This window comes from Kalmanozyma brasiliensis (assembly GCF_000497045.1).
Source record: "Kalmanozyma brasiliensis GHG001 unplaced genomic scaffold PSEUBRA_SCAF6, whole genome shotgun sequence".
Taxonomy (NCBI): Eukaryota; Fungi; Basidiomycota; class Ustilaginomycetes; order Ustilaginales; genus Kalmanozyma; species Kalmanozyma brasiliensis.
This window is the reverse complement of record NW_015961989.1, coordinates 601,308-625,592: the sequence shown is the minus strand read 5'-3', so window position 1 is coordinate 625,592 and position 24,285 is coordinate 601,308. Positions and strand designations below refer to the sequence as shown.

The following is a 24,285-nucleotide window of genomic DNA, read 5'->3' as shown; positions in this document are numbered from 1 at the left end:
TGATGCTGCCCCTCGACGCTCACCCGCACGAGACGCTCAGAGCTCCACCTTGACATCTTTGTTCCCCACTTTTGGATACCGCTCGCGCTCAGACCGTCTTGTTTCTCTATCTTGCTCTTCATACATCCTTCGAACCAATCCGACGAGGCACACATCGGCCGTTGGTGCCGACGATACCAAAGGTGCTTTGCGCCGCTATCCCAAACGCTTCCGTGCCCTCGACGAACGCAAGGTCACAGCTGCGGCAGCATACCTGACTTCAAGGCAATCTATCGACTCCCAAGGCTGCCGAGCTGCGATTCGCACTTCTCCACTGCCAGCTGGCTCGCCTCGGATCTCAACCTTAGTCAAGACACGCACAGCTGGCATCGACGATGGCGGCACGCAGGGCACCGGTGCGGATGCCAACCCAAGGCCGCTCCCCGCCCACCAGCGCCGCCGAAGTCCACCAGCAGCACCAAGCCGCCCAAGCGGCGCAAGCGGCGCAACAATCCTCCCAGCAAGACGCGCTCTCCGTGCTCCTCGTCACCGCCGGATACGACCACACCATCCGCTTCTGGGAAGCCTGGTCCGGCATCTGCTCGCGCACCATCCAACATCCCGACTCGCAGGTCAACCGACTCTCCATCAGTCCTGACAAACGCTTCCTTGCAGCGGCGGCTAACACCCACATCCGACTCTACGACTGTTCAATAGCCTCGCCGGCCTCGATCGCTGCTGCGAATGCTGCTGCTGGTGGTGGTGGAGGCGGGTCGGGCAGCAATGCGAGCGCGCCCGCTCAACCCATTGCGACGCTCGAAGGTCACCAGGGCAACGTGACGGGCATTGCGTGGCACTGCGACATGCAGTGGCTCGTCTCAGGTGGTGAAGATGGTCTGCTCAAGATTTGGGATTTGCGTACATCACGCGCGACACGGATCTACGACCATCGCGGACCGGTGAACGATGTGGTGGTACACCCGAATCAGGGCGAGCTGGTGAGCTGCGATCAGAACGGCAGCGTCAAAGTGTGGGATCTCGGGCAGAACGGATGCTCTCACGAACTGGTCCCTGAAGAAGGAGTGCCAATTCGATCCGTGACGGTCGCCGCCGATGGAAGCTGTTTAGTGGCGGGCAACAATACGGGCAAAGTGTACGTCTGGAGGTTTATCAACGGTGTCTATGATGCACAACAACAGCCTGGGCCATCACCAGCAGGCGGAGACTTCACAGAGCTTCAACCAGTGACAACGTTTCAGGCGCACGAAAAGTACCTCACACGAGTGCTGCTCAGTCCGGACGTCAGGCATCTGGCAACGTGCTCAGCGGATGCAACCGTCAAGATCTGGTCCACGTCGCGGTACGAGTTTGCGCTGGAAAAGACCCTCGTGGGGCATCAGCGCTGGGTGTGGGATGCGGCGTTCAGCGCAGATTCGGCGTATCTGGTGACTGCTTCTTCGGATCACGTGGCAAGGCTGTGGGAGCTGGCGTCGGGAGAGACGGTGAGGCAGTACAACGGACATCATCGGGCGGCGGTGTGTGTCGCGTTGAACGATGCGTCTTTGGGTGGGCCGTGATGGTGCAATCGAGATACCTTCCATTCGACTCAACGATAGTCTGTGTCTGTGAGCTGCTACTAGAGCGAACAGAGCGTTGTGCTGCGGCGCGGTGAGTGCCGATTTCCGAGTGAGGAAGACGTGGACCCTGAATCGACATTCTTGCTTCGACACTTTTGCTTCCCAGACCATGCTTCGGTCATCGGCGATCACCGCGAGCTTTCGAGCGAGACAACATGAGCGGTAGCAGCGGTGGTAAGGGCTCAGGCCCGTCCGGTTCGATCTCGTCCACCTTCCCCGGACTGAAAGCCGAGCTGGAGCGGTCCAAGGCATCCTCCTCGTCCTCTTCGAAACGCAAGGCTTCTTCGATCGACGAGCTTCGCAAGCCGTCCAAGAAGCTCTCCTCGGTATTCCTTGACGGCTCTTCGAGCAAGAAGGCGCGCGATGAAGGGTCAAGCCGGAAGGAGCGAACCTCTGCCGACCCGGAAGCGTCCTTCGAGCGCATCCGTACGAACCTGGAACGCAAGGCGCGCATCTACGATCAGCTGCACGCAGGCAAGTATGCAGGGTTCACATCTGCCGAGTTGGACGAAGGAAGCATCGATTGGACTCGTAAGCGGGCCGAGCCACAACCCCGCTCTCGGTCTCCCTCACCCACCCCACGGGGAGGAGAGGAGATGGTGGAGTACGAAGATGAGTTCGGTCGCACGCGCACCGCCCCGCTCAGCGAGGTACCGCGCGAATTCCTGCCAGAACGCTACGGAGGAGATCGCGAGGAAGATCGAGAAGAGGTGGATAATGCCGTTTATGGTCCAAGCACGAGCTTCCCTGTGTACGATCCGAGTACGAGGCGAAGGGAGAAAGAGGAGACGCAGAGCAAAAGGTTCGATGCCGAGTTCGATAATCGACATCGCGGGGCAGCGTTCTTCAAGTTTTCCAAGGAGGAGGGTGAGAGGCGCGGGCAGATGGAGCAGTTGGCGGAATTGAGGAGGGAGACTATGGAAAGGCGGCAGGGTCGGTATGGCAGCCAAGCAGGGCCAAGGTCAGCTGGCAGAGGTGAATCGGGAGACTAGGATCAGTCAAGGTCGCAATCACAGACAAAGCGGCACGATCAGCGTGAGAAGGGTTGCATTGCGACAGATGAATGACTCTTGCCTACTCATCGACAACGAATGTGCCGCTCGCCAAATCGCGCATGACGAACACGTCCATCTCCACTCTCATCTCTGCCACGGTCAGCATCTGCAGCGTGTTCTGCAAGCGTGCCCAGCTTTCCCTCTCCCATTCGGTCAGCAGGCCCACCGTATCCAGCTTGACATCGCTCCTCTCGACCTTCCTGAGCAGGGGCATCTGTCTACGCATCTCGTCGTTCCTCCTCTGTCCCAACCTCGCCAAACTCTGGTACAGATGGTCCAGCAGCCACGCTCGGCATTTGGCCTCATCGACGAACCACAGGAAGAATGTCTTTGCCGGATCGCGATCTTTCGTTTTCGGCACCTCCTGCAGACCCAGTAGCGAGGCGTGGAACAGCCTCGAGCACAGATCGCGCGTCTCCGAGATCGAGACGAGCGCAAGCTTGGAGATGTGCTTCTCTTCTAGCTTGCCTTTCTCCCGGAGAATGTTCATGATCCGGATGGCGGCAGTGCCGAACTTGTCCTCGACAACATTGCGCAGCAGATCGCGGCGCATTCGCTCGGCCACGTTGCTGAACTCGATCGTGAGCGACGACGAGACTTTGGAGCCGCCAGCGGTCTTCGTGCTGCTGTCCGAGGCAGGAGCCATGAGTCGGAGGGCCTTGCCGGTCAGGTCTTCCGAGTGCGAAAAGATGGCACAGTACTCGGCGAGGAACTCTTGCTTGCTGGGCAGAGAGGCTTTGTCCTTGCCAAAGGACCGGCGGTCGAAGCCTTTCTGCAGGGACAGATCGGAGGGCATCTTGTAGGCAAGACTGCTGATGGCGATGGGTGCACTGCGGACGTCGCGTACCGACTTTTTGGTCGATGCATCGCCCGCCTGGATGAGCTGCCGGAACACTTCGGCCGCGGTGTTGTTGTACTTTTCCCGCACCGCGTCGATCATGAGCTCATCGCGAAGGTGGACGTCGAAGCGGTCAAAGTGGACGCGCAACCAGACGGTGGGGTCGATCTCGTAGTCGTCTGCCGGGTCGAACCCTTCTACGATGGGCGAAGTGTGGACGCCGTTGACGCCGTTCTTGTCCTTGCCCTTGTCTTTGCCCTTCTTGTCCTTGGCGCTGGTCCTGGTGCGTTTGCTCTTGCTCGCTGCCCCAGCGACGGCGATGGCGCTTTGTTGTTTCCGTAGCAAGCCACGCCGTGTCTCGCGACGATCGGCTACAAGTCCATCAGCGCCCAACGCTACGGTCGTGCCTGCTCCTTCCCAGTCCGCTTCTCTTTCTTCGGCAATCTTGATGCGCACCTCCTCCTTGATCTTCTGTAGCTCCTTTGGTGTGGGAATGCCACGCAGCTTTTGCCGCAATTTGGCTTCGTACTTGATCTCTTTGTCTCGAGGTGCAACATGCTGGTGAGCCGTGCTGGGCCGCAAGTAGGTTCGGAAGAGCATCACGGTGAGCTGACGAGCCACTTCAGAATGCAGAAGGGAGAGGTCGTCGGTTGCGTCTGCCTTTCGCTTGTTCGAGCCGTTCGCTGTGCCGTTTGGAGGGTCACCGTTGTTGTGAGGATCGGTGGAAGCTGCGGCTGCTCTGCGTTGCGCGTCCATCTCTGAAGCGATGCGATCGACAATGTCGCTAGCCTGGAGTTTGCCGTGCTGCAAGACGAGCTTGACGATCCTCGCCGCTGTAGAGCCGAGCTCCTCTTCAGCGATGCCAATGTATCTGCCGAAGCGCAGGCGCAAGAGCACCTCATTGATGTTGATCTCGAAGAACTCCTGGTTCGAGTCGCCCACATTGGCATCGGTCGAGCTGTGCCAGGCGCATCCGTGCTGGATGAGCGTCATGATGGTCTGCTCTACAAGAAACTTGGGTACTGGAACAGGAGCATTGGGATCGCTGGTGTTGTAGCTGGAGCTGGCACCTGCAATGGGAGCCGAGACCAGCGTCGACTTGCTGTGGATTGCGCTGTGGTTGCTGAATGGGTCTGTAGGGCCGCGATTGGTCCGTGTTGGCGCTTGGTTGAGGAAGCGGCCAATCTCGCGGATCGTCAACCGACCACGCTTGAGCAGCAATGCACCGACCCGCGCAGCGATGGGACCAAAGTGCTGGAGCAATACATGCTCGCACAGCTTGATCTTTTGCGGTGAGTGCGCAGAGGACGGCATGGCGGGAGGCGGGGCTGAACTCCAGTGAAGCGGCTGGGTATGGGGAGACTGCAATGGCCTTGGTGAAGGTGTCGCCTATCGCCGTCGTTGGCTTCGAAGCGTCGAGTGTTTTGCACAGCGTCTCTGCTGATCTGCTTGATCAGTTGCAGGGGTGATCACGAGTCCATGATGCGATGAGCGGCGGCTTGCCAGTTTGCTTGGCTGAGTCGTTGATGGTAGAGGAGGTTGATGGCAAGCAAGAAGGGTTCGGACCTCTTTTTTCTTTTTCGAGATTTCTTCGTAAAGTCACAATTTTTGGCTCTGCAGCGTGGAGGGGCGCCCGTGCCTGCAGCAGATCACCGATACAAATTTTGAGGATCTGAGAAGAAAGCAACTGCTCTCCACCTTCCTCCTCTTCGCAGCCATCATCTCTTCAGCTGGTTGCTTCGAATCACAAGCATGTCTGCGGAGGACGCAACTACAACAAGCAGCGTCAATCCAGCTGCTGCCGCTCCATCTTCGAATCAGCCAAGTCAGGAGACACCGGCGGACACAATGGTCGTCGCACCAGCAGCAGTGGTCTCGTCCGCTGTAGGACCCATTCGGAATGCTGTTCGCACCGTCACCAGCTCTGCCGCAGCCTCAACATCAGCGCGACCGCTTTCTGGCATCTTCGGAATCAACAAGCCCAGCGGGCCCACCTCGATGTCGCTTCTGGACGAGCTCAAGCCTCTCTTCGCGTCCTCTTCACTATTCGCAGACGCAGACGGCAATCGAGCGCAGGACAACAAGCGAAAGCGCGGCAAGTTTCGCGGCAAGGGAAAAGGCAAATGGGCCGGGGGTGTTTCTGGCGCTCCTAAGATCGGTCAAGGTGGCACGCTTGACCCGCTTGCTGATGGTGTGCTGGTAGTTGGCGTGGGGAGCGGCACCAAGCAGCTTCAAAAATACCTCGATTGCACCAAAGAGTATCGCAGCACGGGCTTGTTAGGCTCTGCGACCACGTCGTATGACTGCTGCGACCCGATTTTGACAAGAAAGCCGTACGGTCATGTCACACCGCAGGTGATCGCGGATCTGGTGCCGAGATTCACAGGGACAGTCTCGCAGATCCCGCCGCTCTACTCGGCGGTGAGAATCGATGGAAAGAGACTGTTCGAGTATGCGAGGGAGAATCTGCCGTTGCCTCGACCGATCGAGCCACGCAAAGTGACCATCCACGAGCTGCGGCTGGTCGACTGGTTGGAGGGCGGCAAGCATGTCTTCAAGGAGCCAGAGCGCGAGGTGCCGCCAGAAGACAAGGCGTTGGTCGGCAGAGTGCTCGATATGGCTGGCAGGAAGGAAGGGCAGACGGACACAGTCAAGGAGCAAGACGGCGACGATGTACCGGCCCAAGCATCAGCGTGGCAGAGGCTTCCGACGAGCAAAGACGCCGCAGCGGTCGATACCGAGAGCAAGGCCACAGAAGAGGGCGCCACAGGACCGCCAGCTTTCGTGCTCGAAATGACTGTATCGTCGGGCACCTACGTCCGCTCCATCGTACACGACCTTGCCATCGCCGCCGGCTCAGCAGCGCACGTGCAGACGCTGACTCGAACACGGCAAGGCGAGTGGTCGATCGATACGCCCAGTAGCACGCAGGAAGGTGTCGTTCGCGGCAATTGCATCGACTGGAAGGTGTTTGCGGACGCCATCGCCGAGTTGCAGCGAGAGAGAACGGACTCGACTTACCAGTCGGCTCGCGACGAAGAGGGATTGAGGCCGTGGGAGCGCGAGCTTCTCAAAGTCATTGTTCCTGTCTAGTCACGGTCAGCAATGGAAGCACTGCGAAAAAAGGGCTAGATTTGAGCGTGGGGATATCGACACAAAAGACAGTGTATGAGGATGTATGCTCAAGCTTTTGTGTTGGCTGCGCTGCGTATCGGATCGGTGATAGATGGAAGCGGTCACAGGTGGCTGTTCAACCAGTTGATGACATACTCGCCGACCACCACCTTATCCTGGCCAGGCTCGTTGAGCAAGTCGTGATAGTAGCCGTCAAACAGCTTGAGCGTCTTGTCTTTCGCCTGCATGCGCTCGATGATGGTCTGCGAGCCCTTGTGGCTTGTGATCAAGTCGCCGGTGCCGTGCACGATGAGGTACGGTTTCGACTCGGGCCAATTCTTGTGCGATTTGTCCACCATGTCCATACCTCCCTGCAGCGGACCCTGGATGGCCTTGAGGTACACCTTCTTGTCCGAGAGCGGGTCGTTCTCAAAGTTGCTTGCCACCACGGGGTCTCGCGAGATGTTCTTGCCGAGAAGATCGACGTTCCAGTGGATCTCCGGCATCAGGGCCAGCAGCTTGGATGCGCCCCAGATGATGAACCATGCAGGGGGCTTGGTGAGTGTCAGCCAGGGAGCACTGGCCACGACACCTGCAACCATCTCCTTGGCCTCCTGCGTTGGGCCATTACCGCCGTGCTGCTTGACCCACTCTTCGCTGCGCGTGTGGAAGGCCGTCACAATGCCTCCACCCATGCTGTGGCCCAGCAGGAAGATGGGCACCTTGTTGGCACCCCATCGCTGGTCCAAGCGTTGACGTGTCTGGCGAATAACGAATTCGAGGTCCTGGAACTGCTGCGGCCAGGTGGTGTTGCCGTAGTTGCCGTCCGGCTTGGGCGAATTTCGCCAGGTGTTGCCCCAACCGCGCTGGTCAAAGCCGAGGATCTCGTGACCCTTGCTGGGCCACAGCTTGAAGATGTTGCGGTAGCGGTCTACATACTCTACGAAGCCGTGCACGAAGATGGTGGTCGCCTTGGGTTGGATCTCCTCATCGCCGGCCGACGAGTCGGTGGGATAGAAGCGCTTAGCCCAGAAGCGAGTCTTGTCCGAGTAGTCGGTCTCGATCCAGAACTGCTCCGACTTGCCCGGGTTGGGGATGTCGATCTCGGGTGGCACGGTGGGAGGCTTATCGGCGGGCATCTTGAGATGCTATGGGAGAGGAGAGAGATGGTGATGGTGGGATGAGACGTTGTGGTTGTATGCGGACTCAGCTTTCAACGCCTGTGGTCAGGGTTAGCCGCATTTGTGGAGGATCGTGCGTTGCGTTGTGCCTGAAAATCTAGTTCGACAGGCTCGCTCGCGTCCAACTAAGTCTATCTTTTTCGCCTTCGGCTTCTCTGGCAAGACCATTGCCGGCGGTCATGATCGCATACTCATCATTCAGCCGCTTCCACATAGAATGAATGTGCACCTCACATGGTGATTCCTGATTCTCGCACAACCCGTCCTGGACAGATCAAAGTCTCCCAGGCTGCGATGGCATAGCAGAATGGGTGCCTGAGTCTTCAGCTCATGAGCCGGAATAAGGCTGTTGATGGATGCAATGTGGGCTCAACCCTGTATCTAGGCCTCCTTAGCTCAGCGGTAGAGCACTTCACTAGTAATGAAGAGGTCAGTCGTTCGAGTCGGCTAGGAGGCAGCTTTTTTTGTTGAAAGCGGCTGTCATGCTTTTTTGACACCCTATTTTACGGCACTGCTTTTTCCTCACTGTAAGATAGATACGGTCTAGGATCAATGCCATTGAAGGGGTATCTGTTGTGACATCTAGCAGCTGGAGACCTTGACTTTGCGCCCTGCATCCAGCAAAGCACACGTTTGCTTCCACTCGGCAAACCATGACCAGCCTTTGTAGTAGTCCGGACTCGAAGGCTTGGCGATGCGGTATTTGAGGCTCTTCAGAGAGCTTCTGAATGGCAACTGGAGGCAGTGCAAATGTAGATGATCGACGCTGCGGAATGGAGGGATGTGGAATCCAAATCTTCGCTCCGTAGGACTGGATCCGTCTGCAAGTCTGTCTAGGGCCTTGTTTCCTACTGCTTGCATCTCTCGAACGAGTTGGGTGTCCCGTGATGTGAGGCTCTGCACATTGGCAATGTGCGTGCGTGGGATGACGAGGAGGTGAACCGCAGCGGCCGGGGAGCGATCGCTGAAGCAGATGTACTTGTCGTCCTCGAGCACGATGTTGAAGCGATCGCGTGAGACGTTGCAGAAGATACATTTGGCCGGGTTGACGTCGTCGACCTTGCGTTTGCCTGCTGGTGGCATCGATCCGCTGTATCCGTCTGTGGAGGACAGGAGCTCGGACTGTGGGTCCTCTTTCCGCCCGAAGCAGCTGTTGAAGAGCGACGGCATGTTCGGTCGCTCAATCACTCCTTCAGCGTCGTCAACAGCGAGAGGGCGTGTCGGAAGCCATGCTGATCGAGTGTTGGTCTTGGGCAAGCGTTCCTGGACAGGGTCCAAGCAGCGTCATGTGGAGTGCTCTCACCTAACTCGGGCGAGAATTCCCTCAGCAGACCGCAGTCAGAGCTTTTCGTCCTGTCAGAAAATCGTCGCGAAGAAGAAATCCATGGTCAGGCATCTCGAGCTTCTCCCTTTCCTTCCACCAACAGCATCGCAAAACGTAAGTTCGCTCTCTTTTCTCTTGATCTCGACCCAAACGACCACCGCTTCGAATGATGATTGGATTCTGCCTGGCACCAGTCGTAACAAAGCAATTTTCCTTGCCGACAAACCCGATAGCAGTGGAGGCCTTTACGCTATTATCCTCCCTTAATCTGATTCAAGCAACTTCCCCCTTCAAGGTCGAGATTTGCTCAGATGAAGGACTTGTGACTGACCTCATCTTTCCTCATTCTGTCCGCATTGCAGTCAGCAGACCATTCCCTCGCATTCTTGTAGTCCTTTCTCTCCTTCCTTGTACTTCTATTATACCCCTCTCTGCTGCTTGCAATCGTTCCTCTGTCCTATACCAAACATGATCGCTTCGACGAGCGCCCGCTCAACTGGCCGCCTGCTATCGCGCTCCAGCGCTGCCTCGGTCTGCCAGTGAGTTGCATTGGAGACCTCGCCCCTCTTGAGCCTAGATACAATGGATGCTGAGACGCCTTGCTTCTCTGTTCGAATCTTGCCTCTTACCAGGTCATCCTCGCAGTCGCTGCGGTCCTTCGCTTCGTCGTCAAAACTCAGACTCGACTCGCCACCGTTCTCTTCACCCTCTGGACCAACACAAACCAGCAACTCGTCAGTGCATGCATCCGAGATCGAGCACTTCAGCCGGCTGTCGTCCAAATGGTGGGATGAGCATGGCGAGTTCGGTCTGCTGCATGCGATGAACCCTGCTCGTATTCAATTCCTCCGCGAAAAGCTTGACGAAGTATGGGGCTACGAGCTAGCCAAACAGCAAGTCGAAGCTCGCAGATCCGCCACCGCAGCCTCGTCCAACTCATCACCCCCAACATCAACACAAGCGCGGAGCCCGCTCGAGAACCTCGGTACAACCCAGTTCCTGCGCGGTCTCGATGTGGCCGACATTGGCTGTGGTGGCGGCCTTCTCTCGGAATCGCTCGCTCGACTCGGTGCGCGCACCACTGGTGTCGATGCGAGCGCGAGCAATATCGGCATTGCCACCACGCATGCTGCGCGCGATCCGCTCCTCTCCCGCGAACACTCGCTCGGCGGCCCTGCCCTGACCTACTTGCACACGACCGCGGAAGACCTCGTCGCCCAAAACCGCACCTTCGACATCGTCTGCGCCATGGAGGTGCTGGAGCACGTCAACGGACCCGCCGATTTCCTCCGCAGTCTCGATCGGCTGGTCAAACCCGGCGGCCACCTGTTCATGTCCACCATCGCCCGCACACCCCTCTCGTGGTTTCTGACCATCTTCATGGCCGAAGACGTCCTCCGACTCGTAACGCCGGGTACGCATACCCATAGCCAGTACATCAACCCCAAAGAGCTCGTCGACTTTTTCATGGAGGATCGAAAGTGGTATGCCCACGGAACGGAGTTGCCCCAAAGGATGCATTTTGAGGTGAGGGGCACGGCGTATTTGCCCTGGAAGGGAACTTGGTCGTTGGCCAGGTCAGGGACCAGTTTGCCCGGCACACAGGAGTGCAACTACTTCTTCTGGGCTAGGAAGCCCATGGAGCCTTGATTCAACGAGGTGAATTAAATTCATTTCGCCATTCATCGTTTGCCCTGTGTGATGTGATGCAAGCGAGTGTCTTGGATGATATTGCAGATGGGATAGTGACGATACGACAACAAGGCGATCGGACCGGAAAGAAGCAGCAATCTCACAGCTTGAACTGGTTGGCGGTAGTCGGCTTGGCGGCACCATTTGCACCGTTGGCCTTGCCCTTGTTCTTCGCGTTCTTCCCTGTCCCAGCCCCGGCAGCGTTGGCCTCCTTGCCGATGACCGACACACCCCTGTTTCCAACGAGCTTCTTGAGCGCCTGCTGCTTCTCCTCTCGGTCGTTGACCTTCTTGGCCCGCACCAGCCCGGATTGCTCCAGCGCCTTGCGCGTGTCCTGAATCTTCTCGTTGCGCTGTCGCTTCTCCTGGCGAAGCTTGTTGTGCAAGCGTTGCTTTTCCTCGGGAGTCATCTCGGATTTGGCGCCGTCCATGGCACCGCTGTGGCGTGGGCGCTCGTACACCTCCTCCGGCGCAAGCATCGTGCTCGTCGACGCCGTCGCGGGCAGCGCCGACTCGATGGATACCGAAGGCGCGTTGGTGAGCGTCTGGATCGTCGCTTTCGGCGCCTTGGGCGTAAAGTGCGCGTTGGAGAGCGCATCGAGCTTGTTGAAAATGTCGTCGTAGAGCGTGGTGATCTCCTCGTGCTCCTTGGCCAGTTTGGCGTCCGCTTCAGCGACAGGAGCGCCGTCCTCGCCCTCGGTCCCGCGAGCTGCTTGGTACTCTTCCTCATACAGCTCGGCCAGACTCTTGGCGCTCTTGCTGTCGGACAGCTCGAGAAGACGCGAGGGGAGGAAGGGAAGAGCTTCCATCTCGCGTCGACGGATGACATCGTCAAAGTTGCGGTCGAGGATGCGACGCTTGATGAGGTCCTCGATGGATTCCGTCATTTCCTCCGTCACTTGCGGGGTGACTTTGGCGGCACGCTCGAATTCGAGGTCTTGCTCGAGGAGGCTGTCTTGTGGACGAACGCGAGAGCCAGCTTCTCCCATTAAGGTCCAGTCCTTCTTGGCGACATTCTCGTCCTCGAGACGAGCGATTTCCTCTTTGAGGGCAGCGACACGCTTTTCGTGCGTCGAGAGCTTCTCCTGCGCATCGGCCTCGTCGTCGCTGTCCGCGAAAAGATCGCCGACAACGCGGCGGGCTGTGTTGACACCGTCATCCGCGTTATCCTCGTCTTCCTCCTCCTCGTCCTGAGCTTCTTCGTCTGGATTCTGATCGTCAGTGTCGTCGTCCTCCTCCTCATCGTCATCCTCCTCATCATCGCTGCCATGGCGACCAACCGAGGAAGTTTCCGACTCGACCTCGTCCATGTCCATGTCATCGTCCTCACTCTCCTCGTCACCATCTTCCTCATCCTCGTCTTCGTCCATGTCCTCATCGTAGTCGTCAGGGGAGGCGCCGAGCTTCTCCATCATCTCGGCGAAGGAGCTCTTGTGACGCGGCTTGATACGACGATACTCGATGGTGTCGTTGAAGCGGATGGATCGTTTGCGATCGGGCTCTTCGTAGACGCGGACCGGCGCTTTGCTCGGAGACGGCTCTTCGTCGTTTTCCGACTCGTCCTCGCTGACACGGTCACCCGCTGCGTCTTCGTTTGCGAATCTGGCCGATGCTTTTCTCTTTCCGAATTTCTTGTTGAACCTGGCCGCTTTGGTGGGCGGCAAGAAGAAGTCGGCGTAATGAGCGTCGGAGGCGTCGGTAAGACCAGCCTCTTGCTCTGCGTCCACCTCCTCGTCTTCTTCGTCGAGGCCTTCGGCTTCGTCGAGAGGCTTGAAGAAGTCGACCTGATCTGCGATATCGTCGTCATCGTTGTCGTCGACGGGGTCGGCTCCCTCTTGCGCGTCCTGCTCGTCAAGCTGACGATTGAGGTCGTCTATCGAGAAGAAGTCGTCGTCGAGTGTGGGATGTCGCTTGGTGGAACGCTGTGATGCCTTGCCCGGTCGATCGAGGTCTGCGAGAAGCGACTTGGGGATGCCTGCGCTGTTCTTGCCCGATGGCGTCGATGCGGTATCCTCCTCATCGTCTTCTGACTCTTCCGCCTCCTCATCTTCGTCGTCTTCGTCAACCTCGTCATCATCATCGCCGACTTGAGAACGCAGACGCGGCAGTGTTCCCATCTCCTCCTCCTCTTTGCGCTGGAGCTGTTCGGCCTCCGTCTTGAGAGGCTCGTAGAAGATTTCGGACGGATCGCCGTCACTGACATCGGAGGCTCCCGGATAGCCTTCGCCTGCCTCGTCGGACTCGTCGGCTTCATCGTCGTTGAGAGCTAGCCTTGCTAGGATCTCTTCACGTTGGGCTGGGTCGATGCCGAGAGCTCGAAGATCTGCGTCGCTGAGCTGACTGAACTGGTTGATTTGCTCTTCCGAGTCCATGTCGCCGTCTTCATCGTCCTCGTCAAAGTCGCCAGACATATCGTCGTCCTCTTCTGACATGTCGTCGTCGTCCTCATCATCGTACTTGGGACGAGGACGCGAGCGCGAAGGACCAGCTTTGCTGCTACTCGCCTCCTCCTCGTCTTCGTCGTCGTTCTCCTCATCGCCAAGGAGACCTTGAGCAAAGTAGCGCTCGATGACGCCGTACATCTTGGCTGCTTTCAAGTCCACTTGTTCCCAGAGCTGCCGTGAGTCCATGCCATCGGTGACAAGCTCGTCGAGCGGAGTGCCCTCAAAGAGCGGCGGAGGAGCCACACCATTCTTGCCGCGCTTTCGCTTTGCGCCCGAGCGAGAGGCTCTTTGCGCAAGAAGCTCAGCTTTTGGTGTGACGGTCTCGATGAAGGCGCTGATGAATGGAACAGAGTCGTGCTCGGATTGTACGGAGTAGTCGAAGATCTGTTTGAGCGCTTGGGTCGAGAGCTGGGTGAGGGAAGCATCACCGTCAGCAAGTCGCTCGGGTTGGCTAGCGATGAGCTCTGCAAGCTCTTGCGCCTTGCTCAGATGTGGTAGCGATGCGTCGAGCGTATCTGTAACAGTCTTGCTGGTGGCAGTGGCAGCTGAGGCCCTTGGGCTCTTGCGCGGCGAGGGCGGCATGATGTGCGGAAAGGAGGCCGATGACCGCTTCGGTGCAGGGATCGAGATCCGAGGGCAGACCGCTGACTGGTGCTGTAAAGAGACTTTGGTCGTCTATCGGTGTGCTGTCATGAAGGTGATGCCGTAGGAAAGGAGTGTGGGGATGAGCGGATAGCGAATAGCTTGATGGTGAGGAGAGGGTTCAAGGTCAGGAAGATTGACAATTTTGGCTCAGTTCCGCCAACGCCCAAAATTTTCCGCGACTTTATGGGACCTGCATACGCAGGTGCTGACTAAGCAAGTATTTCAATGAGAAGCGAAAATTCAATCCGCTGTGCTTGGTCTCGACGTAACATATTAGAAAAATGCCCACTGGCACTTGAGCCTATTGCTCACTATCAAGAAGAACCCTCCCGATGAGCACATGGAATCTGGACGGCGTAGCATCGATTGAGACTAGAAGATCTGCAATAGTACAGCGCCAAGGTGCTCGGCGCTTATGCGATGTAGCTACGCTTGCCTATCAAAGCGAATGCAAAGGCTTCTGAGACATCGGCAGCCACTTGAGAGCATGATTATGACGCAACAAGGCCGAGGTGTCCATATCTGAAACACATTGGAAGCATGGCTCGGTCACAAATCCGCTTGAAGCAATCCATTTGGCCAGCTGCATTGAGTCGAGCAGCTGTCCAAACGCATCGCAATGGCCGTAGCCTTGCATCTAGAACAGCCAAAGAGACGGGTATCGTGTGTGCGTTTAGTGCGGCGCCTTGCTGCTGCTGCTGCGGCTGCGCCCTCTCCATTGTTTCTGCTCGGATAAAGGACAGGTGGATCTCAGCTGCACTTTATCACCTTTTTTCCGTGCTTCCCGCGTTGAGCGTACCCGTACCCTGTGATGCAGTCTGCCTATTCTTCTCTCAAGTCACAAAATCTGGTCGTGCTACTCTATTGGATCGTCACCCTACAGAAGGCAGCGGATGGATCCTCGCTTCTCGTCTCGTCACCACCATCAACCTAGCAGCAACATCGTTCCACGAAGCCTGCAATCGAGCTACGCCTAAACTCAAATCATTCAAGCACGATCCTCCACTAGCGTCTCCACCGCCTTTCGAGGTCGAGTCCCGCTTCGCCCTCCTCTTCGAGTAGGCTCAACGTTTTCCCCCGCAACGACCACATCGCAAGTCTCGCTCCTAGCTTCGGTCGTCGATGCCGAGCGCGACCGACAACGCTGGGCCCAGCAGGCCACCTAGCCGAGTCGGTGGATTGGCAGGCAGATTCTCCTTCTCCAACCTTTCCATCAAGAGCGCGGATGGCAGATCGGGAGCTCGCACGCCAAAGAGTGATCGCCGCCAGTTCCTCAGCACCCCTGGTCCTCGTTCCACCAGGGAGCGTACAGCTAGCGTCTCGACGTCCAAATCCACCGATGGCAACAACATCGCACAACTCTACGCCGTCTTTGGTCTTCCCAAGGACCCTGCCGTATGGACGCTGGCCGAAGAGGACTGCACCAATGGCGTTCATCATATGGAAGGCGCAGTAGGGCGCTTCTGGAGGCCAGAAGTGCTCGGCTGCTCCATCTGTCCACCCCTCAACCCCGTCGAAGATGGCCTCCGATCGCCCCTTTCTCCCACCAGTGGTGCCGAAAAGAGGAACGGCAACGCGTGGGGTTCCGATAAGAAGGGGGGCTCGAATCCCAAGTTTATCGAAATGGCCGATGGTCGTGGGGGTGTCGAGCGTGCTGAGACGTCCCGCGTTCTCGCAAAGGCGCTTAAGCTCTCCTTTACCCGCGAGATCGAGATCTCGTCCGGTCCCATCAACTTTCCTCCTTCGTCCACGTCTCACACCTTCTCTTTCAGCGTCCCCACCGTCAAGTCATCCACATCAAATGGAGCTGTTCGTCCCTCCACCGACGCAAGGAAAGCCAATGCCAGCACTGGAAACGCCGGCGACGACACTCCGAGCGTGGCTACTTTCTACGGCTCGGTCTTGACTGTTTGGAGTGCTGCTGACGAGAAGCGTGCAAAGGCAATCAAGAAGGAGCTCGGTCGACTCGCCAAATCGCGCGCACATAATCGCAGCGGCACCATGAGCAGGAGCGTCAGCAATCAAGGCGAAGACATCGAAGACGACTACGAAGGCGTCAGCGCTCTAGGTCACTCTCTGGTCCCGGACAACAACGCCTTCTTCATGCCCTACGCCATTTGCATCGTCTCCCGATACCCGATCTACAACCTGCTCGGCGACTGGAACAAAGCCGCCTGGTTCAAGTACAGCCGTAATATCGAGATGCACAACAAGCTCATGGCTGCTGTCCTCCGCCATCGCGCGCCCCGCATCGGCGAGACTTTCCGTTTGCAGTCGCCAGACGAGGACGTCTCTTTCGTTTGCACCTTTCCCGGAGCAATCGACTGGAACGCAGGGCTGCTCGGCATCGACTTTTCCATGTGGCCGCTCTTCAAGACCCTATCGCTCGACAATGTGCTCACCATCTGCGAAATTGCGCTTGCACCCGCCGGTCGCATCCTGTTCATGTCGCGCCATCCTGCTCTGATGGGCACCGCCGTCGAAACCATCAAGTACCTCGTAGAGCTCTGCGGCTGGAAGGGCGTGGCGCACCAGAACTGTCACGCCAGAGACGTTCGCATCTATCTCGAAGATCCAGGCTCATGGCTCATTGCCATCAACACCGAACTGCGCAGCATCATCAAGCCAGCCAAGGAAGTCTGCGTCGTCGATCTCGACATCAACTTTGTCAAATGCCCGCGGCCCCCTCTCAAGGCTCCCAGCAAAGGCGCGGCGCGGGACAGAAAGCGCAGAAAGCTGATCGCCGCTCTCGGCTTCTCTTTTGGTGACAATGCGATCCCGCGAGAGTACGTCGAGGCTTTCCCCAGTGGCCGCTTCCGTCCCCTCAGCAAAGTCGAGTCCTCGTCACGAGACGTCCCATACGAGTGCCTCGACACTCCGTCGTGGTGGGATCAGCGTGCTGTTGTCAGTGCCTTCGACCAGGTCTTGCTCGAAGGCACCAAGCCCAGCTTCCTCAAGAAGGTGCTCCGCGGGCGCGCTGAGAAGCAAGCCGCTGTCTCCGAGACCGAGCTCGCTGCCGTCCTCGTACTCCGTAAGAGGGCCAGCGCATTCGTCGACGCCCGCGATGGGCTTGAGAACAAGATTGGCAGACTCAACAAGCGTCTCGCCTTCCTCATGAGCGAAGGCGAGATGTGGCGCCAGCAGTTCGACAAGATTCAGCAACTCGTCGACCGACTCACCCGCGAAGCCGGCGATCTCCGCGCCAAGCTGGACAAGGAGCGCAGAGAGTCGAGGCGGCTCACCTCGACGCTGCAGCAGAGGGACATGGAGTTCGTCCAGGCTCAGATCCAGCTCACAGACACCGAAAAGGCACGCGAGAAGGCCCAGGCCGAGTTGCTGCGCATGCGAACGGCCATGGACAACCTCGAATCGGAGCGTGAAGCCATGATGGACGAGATTCGCAACGTCCTCAGCACCAACGGTGCCGATGACTTTGACATGTCCTCGCTCAACAACCTGCAGAGCATGACACAGAACTTTGGCCGAATCGACTCACCAGCTCCGAGTGATGCGAGCCACAACACGGAGATGCACATCCTCAAGTCTCGCGCCCTTGCCGAACAGCGCATCTCCATGGGTCAACCGCGCAACAACACCCAGCTCAGAAAGTCGTCCGTCGCTGCCTCGACGGACATTCACGCCAACGGCGCTTTCAGCACGGGCCACGCCGCCTCCTCTTCCAACCACTTCCCCGACGAGCAAATGAACGCTGAAATCCAGACCCGGACGACAGCAGTGACGGACCAGATTGCCAAGATCCAGCAACAGCTCGAGTCGACCCTCACGCAGCTCGAAGGACGTCGATCGGTCACATTCGAACGAGAGCGTGATCGTCGCCGACTGTCCTCCTCCTCGATTGGCAGCTATGGTTGGGACCGTGGTCCCCCGTCCAGCATCGGCCATCAGAATGCTGTCGCATCCAGCATCGGACACGGCCATGCCTTCGAGAGCAACAACCCACGGGACGACGACAATCCCATCGAAGAAGTCGAGACGGTCGACACAGAGCGTCCTGGCATGCTGCCACGCCGTCAACGGGTCGCTTCTTCCACCGGTCATGGAACATCCGCTGGTGTCAACCATCTCTCACGCGCTCCACCGCCGTTTTTGACTCCAAAAAGCCCAGCTCGCAAGCAGCGAGAGTTGGCTCCTGCCCCTGACAGCGCAGCCAACATCGAGACCAGCCCCATCAAAGCGAACGGGGACACCACTGCTTTGCCCAGCGAGTCGCGAAGCGAAGCAGAGCCAGTCAACTTTACCGAGGCATCGTCTTCTGCTGCAGTTCCTGCCGTTGCTGGGGCCGCTATCGCTACGGGCGCTGCAGCTGCGATCGCAGGTGCTGCCGCATCGCCTGCAACTGTCAACAAGGACCTGCAAGACAAGTCAGGCGAGGATGCGCCAGAATCTGCCAATGGCGCGCCCGCCAATGGCGCCTCTGTCAATGGTGAGGCAGCCACCGCTGACGTCAATCGCGAAAAGCCGATGCCTGATGTGCCCGCTGACCAGGGTGAGGACACGAGCATGTCCAAGAAGCTCGACGAGCTGGAGAAGGAGACCAATGGTAACGATGTTGATGGCGAGGACGGAGACGAGACTGACGGTGCCCTCAACATGTTCGAAGAGCCCGACGACTTCCGACCAAAGACTCCGCCACCGACCGTGACATATTATGAGTTCCCTGGCACGTCGTCCAAGGTGACGCTCAACCTGGTCGGCAACCACCCACTGTGGGGTCATCTGGCCTGGAACGCCAGCTTCATCCTGTCCGACTTCATTTGCGCGCATGCCCTCACGCTTACCAAGGGCAAGCGCGTATTGGAGCTCGGAGCAGCAGCCGGCTTGCCCAGCATCGTCTGCAACTGGGCCTCGGCCTCGCACGTCGTAGCCACCGACTATCCCGACAAAGACCTCATCGACAATCTCACCAAGAACGTTGTGCTCAACTGTCAGGACGAGTCCTCGCCCCTTCGCGGGCCGGGCAAGTCCTTTGTCGAAGGCTACATCTGGGGTCGCGACGCCTCGCCTTTGCTCTCCAAGCTCACCGATGCCAGCGGTAAGCCGGGCAAGTTCGACCTGATCCTCCTTTCCGACCTCGTGTTCAACCACCAAGCGCACCCGGCGCTGCTCGAGACGTGCGAGGCGTGTCTCGCCGACGCTCCTGCCGGCGAGGATTTGGAGGGCCGCATGACCACCCCGTGTGTGCTGGTGTTCTTCACGCACCACCGACCCCACTTGGCGTACAAGGACATGCAGTTCTTCGACATGGCCGAAGTCAAAGGGTGGAGATTTGAGAAGCTGGGCGAGTGGTTCCGCGAGCCCATGTTCCCCGAGGATCCGGGAGATGAGGTGGTTCGATCGACCATTCACGGGTTCCGGCTGTGGAGGGCGTAGTCGCAAGAGGTTCATCGGTACACACTGTCATTTTGATCACTTGCGGAATCGCTATAATTTCCCTTGGAATTGCGGAACTGGGTTTGTGGAAGATGCGTGGGGTGGCGCAAGATGAGATGAGGTGATGTGAGAGCTTGAGTTTGACGCGTGGACAAGGCTTTGTATGAGTGCGGATGCGGGATGGAGTGGCTTGCCGGGGGATGGGACTCGAGAGGGCTTGCCGCCGCCGAAGGTCGCGCGACAACATCAGACATGCGGGATCTCACTTCGCTTCCTTCCCCAATCTCCAACGGGCAACGGTTGGCGACAGCCTTCCGCACACTTTTGAGCCGGCGTGCTCGGGCGCTTTGCAAGCTGGTGTGTGGACACTATGCGCATCAAGGCCGGCCGCTATGGCGATCTCAAATTGTCAACGCCACGGCAACAGGGAAGAATCGGCCCAAGAGTCAGGGCACCCGTTGGATCAGGTCCGGTGCCCTTTACGTATAGCGCCGAGGTGTTCCCGCTTGCTCAGCGTGAGCAGGGCATGGCGTGGGCGGTGGCAACGTGTCTGTTCTGGGCTGCAGTGCTCAGTATCACCTTCCCGCGAATGCTTTGTGCCATGATGCCAACGGGCGCGTCTGGTTTTCACGCGGTTGGCGCTCAGCATGACCTAGGACGTGTTGTCAGAAGAGGTCCAATCCGTCTTTGAGCTGCCGCCGCGCCTCTCATTGCGCCTGCTCCCGTGTCGGCGCCTCATCTGCGTTGCCTGGAGAACACGGCTGCGTTGCGCCGCCGCTGTTGCTGATGACGCTCTGCACCGTCCCCACGCAGGTGGCACTCAGCACCCTTCGCTCGCTGAAGACGCTCGCGAGCAATTGGGCGGCGCCGACGACTCCTTCCTTGCGGGGGCCCTCAACGACGTCTAAGAGGAGTGAGAGCACAGCTTTTACGAAGTAAAAGACGAGGATGAGACAGTACCAATTCTTTACGCTGGCGATATAGCCTTTGTCAGCTCTATCGAGCGCTTGCCTGACGCCACTCCGCTTGCTCTGGATACCATCAAGCAGAGGCTCGACAACATTATCCGCCACAAGAAGTTCCCCAATGTCAAGCTCAACGAGCACGTCTGTCGCGATGTCATGCGCATCATCCGTGACATGGCACGCCAACTCAACATGTACCCGACTGGCGTGCTCAATAAGTGGTCGATCACCGAAGAAACAGTCGCTGCTTTGCGGGCAGGTGTCTGGATTGTGGCTGCTCCCGATGTGCATCAGTTTGGGGCGCGCTCCATCCAGAGCCTTCTCTCCTTGCACACGATGATCATGTTCATGCACGAGTTTGGCGGGCAAGTCACCTCTTGGCTCGACAGGTGTGACCGCAGCGTTGGGGAGGTGGGCCGCTTCCTTCGATGCAGCATGGTTGCGGTCGAATTCTGCGGAAACTCCAACTCTGGCGATCCCCAGTTCGTGATCAACGTCAACAGCAACATGTCCAAGAAGGCCGGCCTCTTCGACGATCTCAGCTTTCACGTCAACGCTATGGCAACCAGGCAGGATCAGCCCAAGAGCCAGGACGCCATCTTCTCGCTTTTGGCGTTCGGTCTTGCCCAGGACGTCTTACTGGAAGAGCTAAGGTCTGTCTGTAAAGATCGCGAGTTTGGCGAATCGTTGCTCATCAGCAGCAAGGGCTTGTACGTCTTCACCGCCGACGATGACTATGCCGACTGTCCGGTCTTTATCTACGGCAGGACTCCTGCCCGCCAGCCTGAAGTCGACATCCGCGCCAACCGCCGCAAAGATCTGTTTCATGCCTCCGACGAGCCAGCATGAGGTGAACATCAAGCCCAAGAACTGAATGAACCCGTCCTTCAACCTTGTTAAGAGGCTCTCGCCGTGCTTGCAATCCTCTAGATTCCTCCAAAGATCCAGCAACACAATCCGAAGGACACCCAGGGTTGGGAACCTAAAATCAACGTCGTCATCAAATACTTCGCGTCGCCTCAAAAACAAGGCTGTCACGTTGCCCGAGCGCCTGAAGGCATGCCGTACTTCATCCACCTCACTTGCCTCCGAATTCAGCGCAGCACATTCTCGCGCAGCGACCGAAACAAGTGTGATAAAGTCATTGGTATCATTGAGAACACAAAGTGGATCAGTGAATAAATCAAGAGGGCGAGAATAAATTAGGCGACGTCCTGCGTGAACGACAATCGATAGATCAAACCCTGACGTGGGAGGACAATCAAGCCCTCGAGGTCTCGACACGCTTCTCGCCGGCACCGACGAGGTTGTCGTCGAGCTCGATGAGCGGAGCGGGGCGGTCGACGTTCTTCTTCCTGAACACGGTGGTCTTGAGCCAGTAAGGGAAGACCTTGGTGTTCTGGTGCTTGATAAACGTGGCGTGGGGGACGCTGAAGACCGCATCGAGCTCTTCCAGTGTGTAGCGAGCGGTTTCGGGGACGAAGAACCAGATGAGGATGAGAGCGAGGATGTTAAGACCTGCGTAGAAGCCGAACGCGCCCGTTGGCGTCATGGCACGAAGCATTCGCGGGAAAGTGATACTGAGCACTGCAGCCCAGAAAAGACACGTCGCTACAGCCCACGCCATGCCCTGCTCTCGCTGAGCAAGCGGGAACACCTCGGCGCTATACGTAAAGGGCACCGGACCTTCTCCAACGGAGTAAAATGCTGCGAAGATGTAGATGAAGAGCGCCACGAGGCCGAGACGAGCCTTATTACCCTCGCCGGGAATGAGGAAGCAAAGACCGGCGGCGAGCAGGGTCCACGCCATTTGAGGGAAGGTGAAGAGCAGCAGGCTGCGACGGCCGAACGTGTCGATGGTGATAAGAGCCGGGAAGGCGAAGAGGAAGTTGATGGCGCCGAAGCCGACCGAGGCGTATAGCGCTTGCCGATCCGACACGCCTGACTCTTTGAATACGGTACTTGAGTAAAAGGCAATGATGTTGATGCCGCACATCTATAGAAAGCAATGATGTTTTGGCCAGAAGGCAATGATGATGCAGAAGGGCAATGATGTTATTCACCGTATCGAGAAGTGATGTCAGTGTCTACTGCTCCAGGATGAACGTTCGATAAAACAATATGGGGAGAGTACTAACCTGTTGAGCAAGCATGACGACGGTAGCACCGACAGTGGCACGACGAACACGAGGAATGGTGAAGAGCTCGGTGAATCGCTTGACGTAAGTCTCGCCGCGGATGATCTTGCGCTCCTCCATAAGCTGGACGTGGATGTAGTACAGGTCGCGGGTGGCCTGGATCTTGTTGTGACGCAGCCTGATGAGCGAGCGGAGGGCCTGAGGGTAGCGGTTCTTCTTCATGAGCCATCGGGGCGACTCGGGGCAGAAGTAGATGAGGATGGCGAGCGGCAGGGCGGGAATGAAGGCTGAGCCCAGCTGAAGACGCCAAGAAATCCTGCCGACGTCAGCAACTGCAACATTGGCAAGGAATCCGAGGAAGATACCAAACGCCGTCCACAGCTGCCATCCCATCACCAATGCTCCTCGGATCTGCGGGGGACTGTTCTCCGCTGCGAAGACCGGTACGGTACTGCCCTTTGCTCCCATGCCAATGCCCAAGATTAAACGCACGATGAAGAGCTCCCACCAGTTCTGCGTAAGACCAGAGCAGATGGGAGTAATGACCAGGATGATGGCGGTGATGAAAATGCAACCACGACGACCGAACCAATTGTTGAGCGGGTCGGAGAGCCAGCATCCGAAAAAGGCACTTGCAATGTAAGGCGCGGCGTTGACGAGACCGACGATCCATTGGTTGCGCTGGGCGAGAGCCTCGGAGACACCTTCGCCGGCAGCTTCGGGGATGTTGAACTCGACGGGGAAGCTGAGGTTGGCGCCGTTGGAACCGGTCTGATCCCAACCCTGGGTGGCGGCGCCGATGGAGCAGGTGAAGATGGTCATGTAGAGCAGCATGGGGTGCGACCACTTGTGCGCGTACTCGTGGGCGACGGCATCCTTTTCGTCCGAGGACAGCTCGTCGATGTCTTGATACTCGGCGGGTCGCTGTGCGAGGAGAGCACCCTTCTTGAGCATGTCGATGTCATCCATGAGGTTCTTCTCTTGGGCGAAGGCTTCGACATCGCGAAGGAGCTGCTCCTTGGGGATGCCGGCGAGAGGGTTGTTGACCTTGCCTTCCTCGGACTTGATGTGGTGGACGACGTGGTCAGAGCCATCGTGCGAGCTGGCGTCCTCGGTGGCGAGCTTGCCGGCACTGGACTTTTCGTCGAGAGGAGACGTCTTTTCTCCGAGGGCCGCCATGTTGGTGATTCTCAGAGGGGGGTCGAACGGGATGAGGAATGGCAGACGTTGTTGGGGAGATACGAGCACGAGGACTTCAATTGCCGTCTATATATGTGTGGGGCAAGCACGCAGCTGGCATCGTGCGAGCGGGCGAGACAGCTCGATTGTCGCTCAGGGCTTTGAAGATTCAGTTGCGGGGAACAGGGACAGAGTCATGTGGCTTGGGCCGGTCAAAACTGGTGCCCCGCAAGTGGGGAGGATGCCCCACGTCCGAAAGGGTAAATGAAGAGGAGGGCGAAGTGCCTGCTCGCCAACATGCAAGGAGGGCTGTAGCCGAGGTTCGGAGTCAACGAAGGGCAAAAGGATGATTGGTCGAACCTCCTCACACGCTCCCTCGAGCCTGGATAGCAGAGAGTTGGTTGACACGAGAGCAGCGCCTCGTCGTCAGATGCCGTGTCCACCTTCATGCAAATCCTATTCGGATCGAGCCGACCGAGGCGACGGCAAGGTTGTTCGGCTCAACCGAGGGGCGTTCTTTCTCTCGTCTTGGCGATTCCGGTCACCCGTTCGCTGGAAAGCGGAGTTGGTAGCGCGGCAATACAGTGGATGACTTTCGCTTCCAACGGAAACGCTACACACGCTCAAGGCTCAAGAACCTGTGTACTTGGGGTCTGCAAGGCAATCGACCGGTGTCTGTCCGTGTGGGGGAGAAAATGAAAGCG

General features: G+C 57.9%; 10 protein-coding genes and 1 non-coding gene across 11 annotated transcripts; 6 read left to right on the top strand and 5 right to left on the bottom strand.

Annotated features, from left to right (window-relative positions):
- Positions 1–374: 374 nt before the first annotated feature.
- On the top strand, positions 375–2,608 carry PSEUBRA_005600 (Protein of unknown function DUF4078; the record flags this gene model as incomplete). Its single annotated transcript, XM_016439041.1, has 2 exons — positions 375–1,552; positions 1,723–2,608. The coding sequence occupies 2 exons, from the start codon at positions 375–377 to the stop codon at positions 2,606–2,608; spliced, it is 2,064 nt and encodes a 687-aa protein (XP_016290319.1).
- Positions 2,609–2,690: 82 nt separating this feature from the next.
- On the bottom strand, positions 2,691–4,823 carry PSEUBRA_005599 (RNA polymerase III subunit RPC82-related, helix-turn-helix; the record flags this gene model as incomplete). Its single annotated transcript, XM_016439012.1, has 1 exon — positions 2,691–4,823. The coding sequence occupies one exon, from the start codon at positions 4,821–4,823 to the stop codon at positions 2,691–2,693; it is 2,133 nt and encodes a 710-aa protein (XP_016290318.1).
- Positions 4,824–5,261: 438 nt separating this feature from the next.
- PSEUBRA_005598 (Pseudouridine synthase II) lies at positions 5,262–6,602 on the top strand (the record flags this gene model as incomplete). The annotated part of the gene is made up of 1 exon (XM_016439032.2): positions 5,262–6,602. The coding sequence occupies one exon, from the start codon at positions 5,262–5,264 to the stop codon at positions 6,600–6,602; it is 1,341 nt and encodes a 446-aa protein (XP_016290317.2).
- Positions 6,603–6,745: 143 nt separating this feature from the next.
- PSEUBRA_005597 (uncharacterized protein) lies at positions 6,746–7,762 on the bottom strand (the record flags this gene model as incomplete). Its single annotated transcript, XM_016439021.1, has 1 exon — positions 6,746–7,762. One exon carries the CDS (start codon positions 7,760–7,762, stop codon positions 6,746–6,748), a length of 1,017 nt encoding a protein of 338 aa, XP_016290316.1.
- Positions 7,763–8,189: 427 nt separating this feature from the next.
- PSEUBRA_006525 lies at positions 8,190–8,261 on the top strand. Its single transcript has one exon. It is a non-coding gene; the product is annotated as a tRNA-Thr (tRNA).
- Positions 8,262–8,386: 125 nt separating this feature from the next.
- PSEUBRA_005596 (HIT-like domain protein) lies at positions 8,387–8,974 on the bottom strand (the record flags this gene model as incomplete). The annotated part of the gene is made up of 1 exon (XM_059465568.1): positions 8,387–8,974. The coding sequence occupies one exon, from the start codon at positions 8,972–8,974 to the stop codon at positions 8,387–8,389; it is 588 nt and encodes a 195-aa protein (XP_059320399.1).
- Positions 8,975–9,596: 622 nt separating this feature from the next.
- On the top strand, positions 9,597–10,778 carry PSEUBRA_005595 (Ubiquinone biosynthesis O-methyltransferase; the record flags this gene model as incomplete). Its single annotated transcript, XM_059465567.1, has 2 exons — positions 9,597–9,667; positions 9,761–10,778. 2 exons carry the CDS (start codon positions 9,597–9,599, stop codon positions 10,776–10,778), a joined length of 1,089 nt encoding a protein of 362 aa, XP_059320398.1.
- Positions 10,779–10,920: 142 nt separating this feature from the next.
- PSEUBRA_005594 (Mpp10 protein) lies at positions 10,921–13,845 on the bottom strand (the record flags this gene model as incomplete). Its single annotated transcript, XM_016439011.1, has 1 exon — positions 10,921–13,845. The coding sequence occupies one exon, from the start codon at positions 13,843–13,845 to the stop codon at positions 10,921–10,923; it is 2,925 nt and encodes a 974-aa protein (XP_016290313.1).
- Positions 13,846–15,030: 1,185 nt separating this feature from the next.
- PSEUBRA_005593 (DENN domain protein) lies at positions 15,031–19,299 on the top strand (the record flags this gene model as incomplete). The annotated part of the gene is made up of 1 exon (XM_016439025.1): positions 15,031–19,299. The coding sequence occupies one exon, from the start codon at positions 15,031–15,033 to the stop codon at positions 19,297–19,299; it is 4,269 nt and encodes a 1,422-aa protein (XP_016290312.1).
- Positions 19,300–20,085: 786 nt separating this feature from the next.
- On the top strand, positions 20,086–21,113 carry PSEUBRA_005592 (uncharacterized protein; the record flags this gene model as incomplete). Its single annotated transcript, XM_059465566.1, has 2 exons — positions 20,086–20,212; positions 20,284–21,113. The coding sequence occupies 2 exons, from the start codon at positions 20,086–20,088 to the stop codon at positions 21,111–21,113; spliced, it is 957 nt and encodes a 318-aa protein (XP_059321653.1).
- Positions 21,114–21,525: 412 nt separating this feature from the next.
- Positions 21,526–23,581, bottom strand: PSEUBRA_005591 (General substrate transporter; the record flags this gene model as incomplete). Its single annotated transcript, XM_016439019.1, has 2 exons — positions 21,526–22,260; positions 22,403–23,581. 2 exons carry the CDS (start codon positions 23,579–23,581, stop codon positions 21,526–21,528), a joined length of 1,914 nt encoding a protein of 637 aa, XP_016290311.1.
- Between the last annotated feature and the right edge of the window lie 704 nt (positions 23,582–24,285).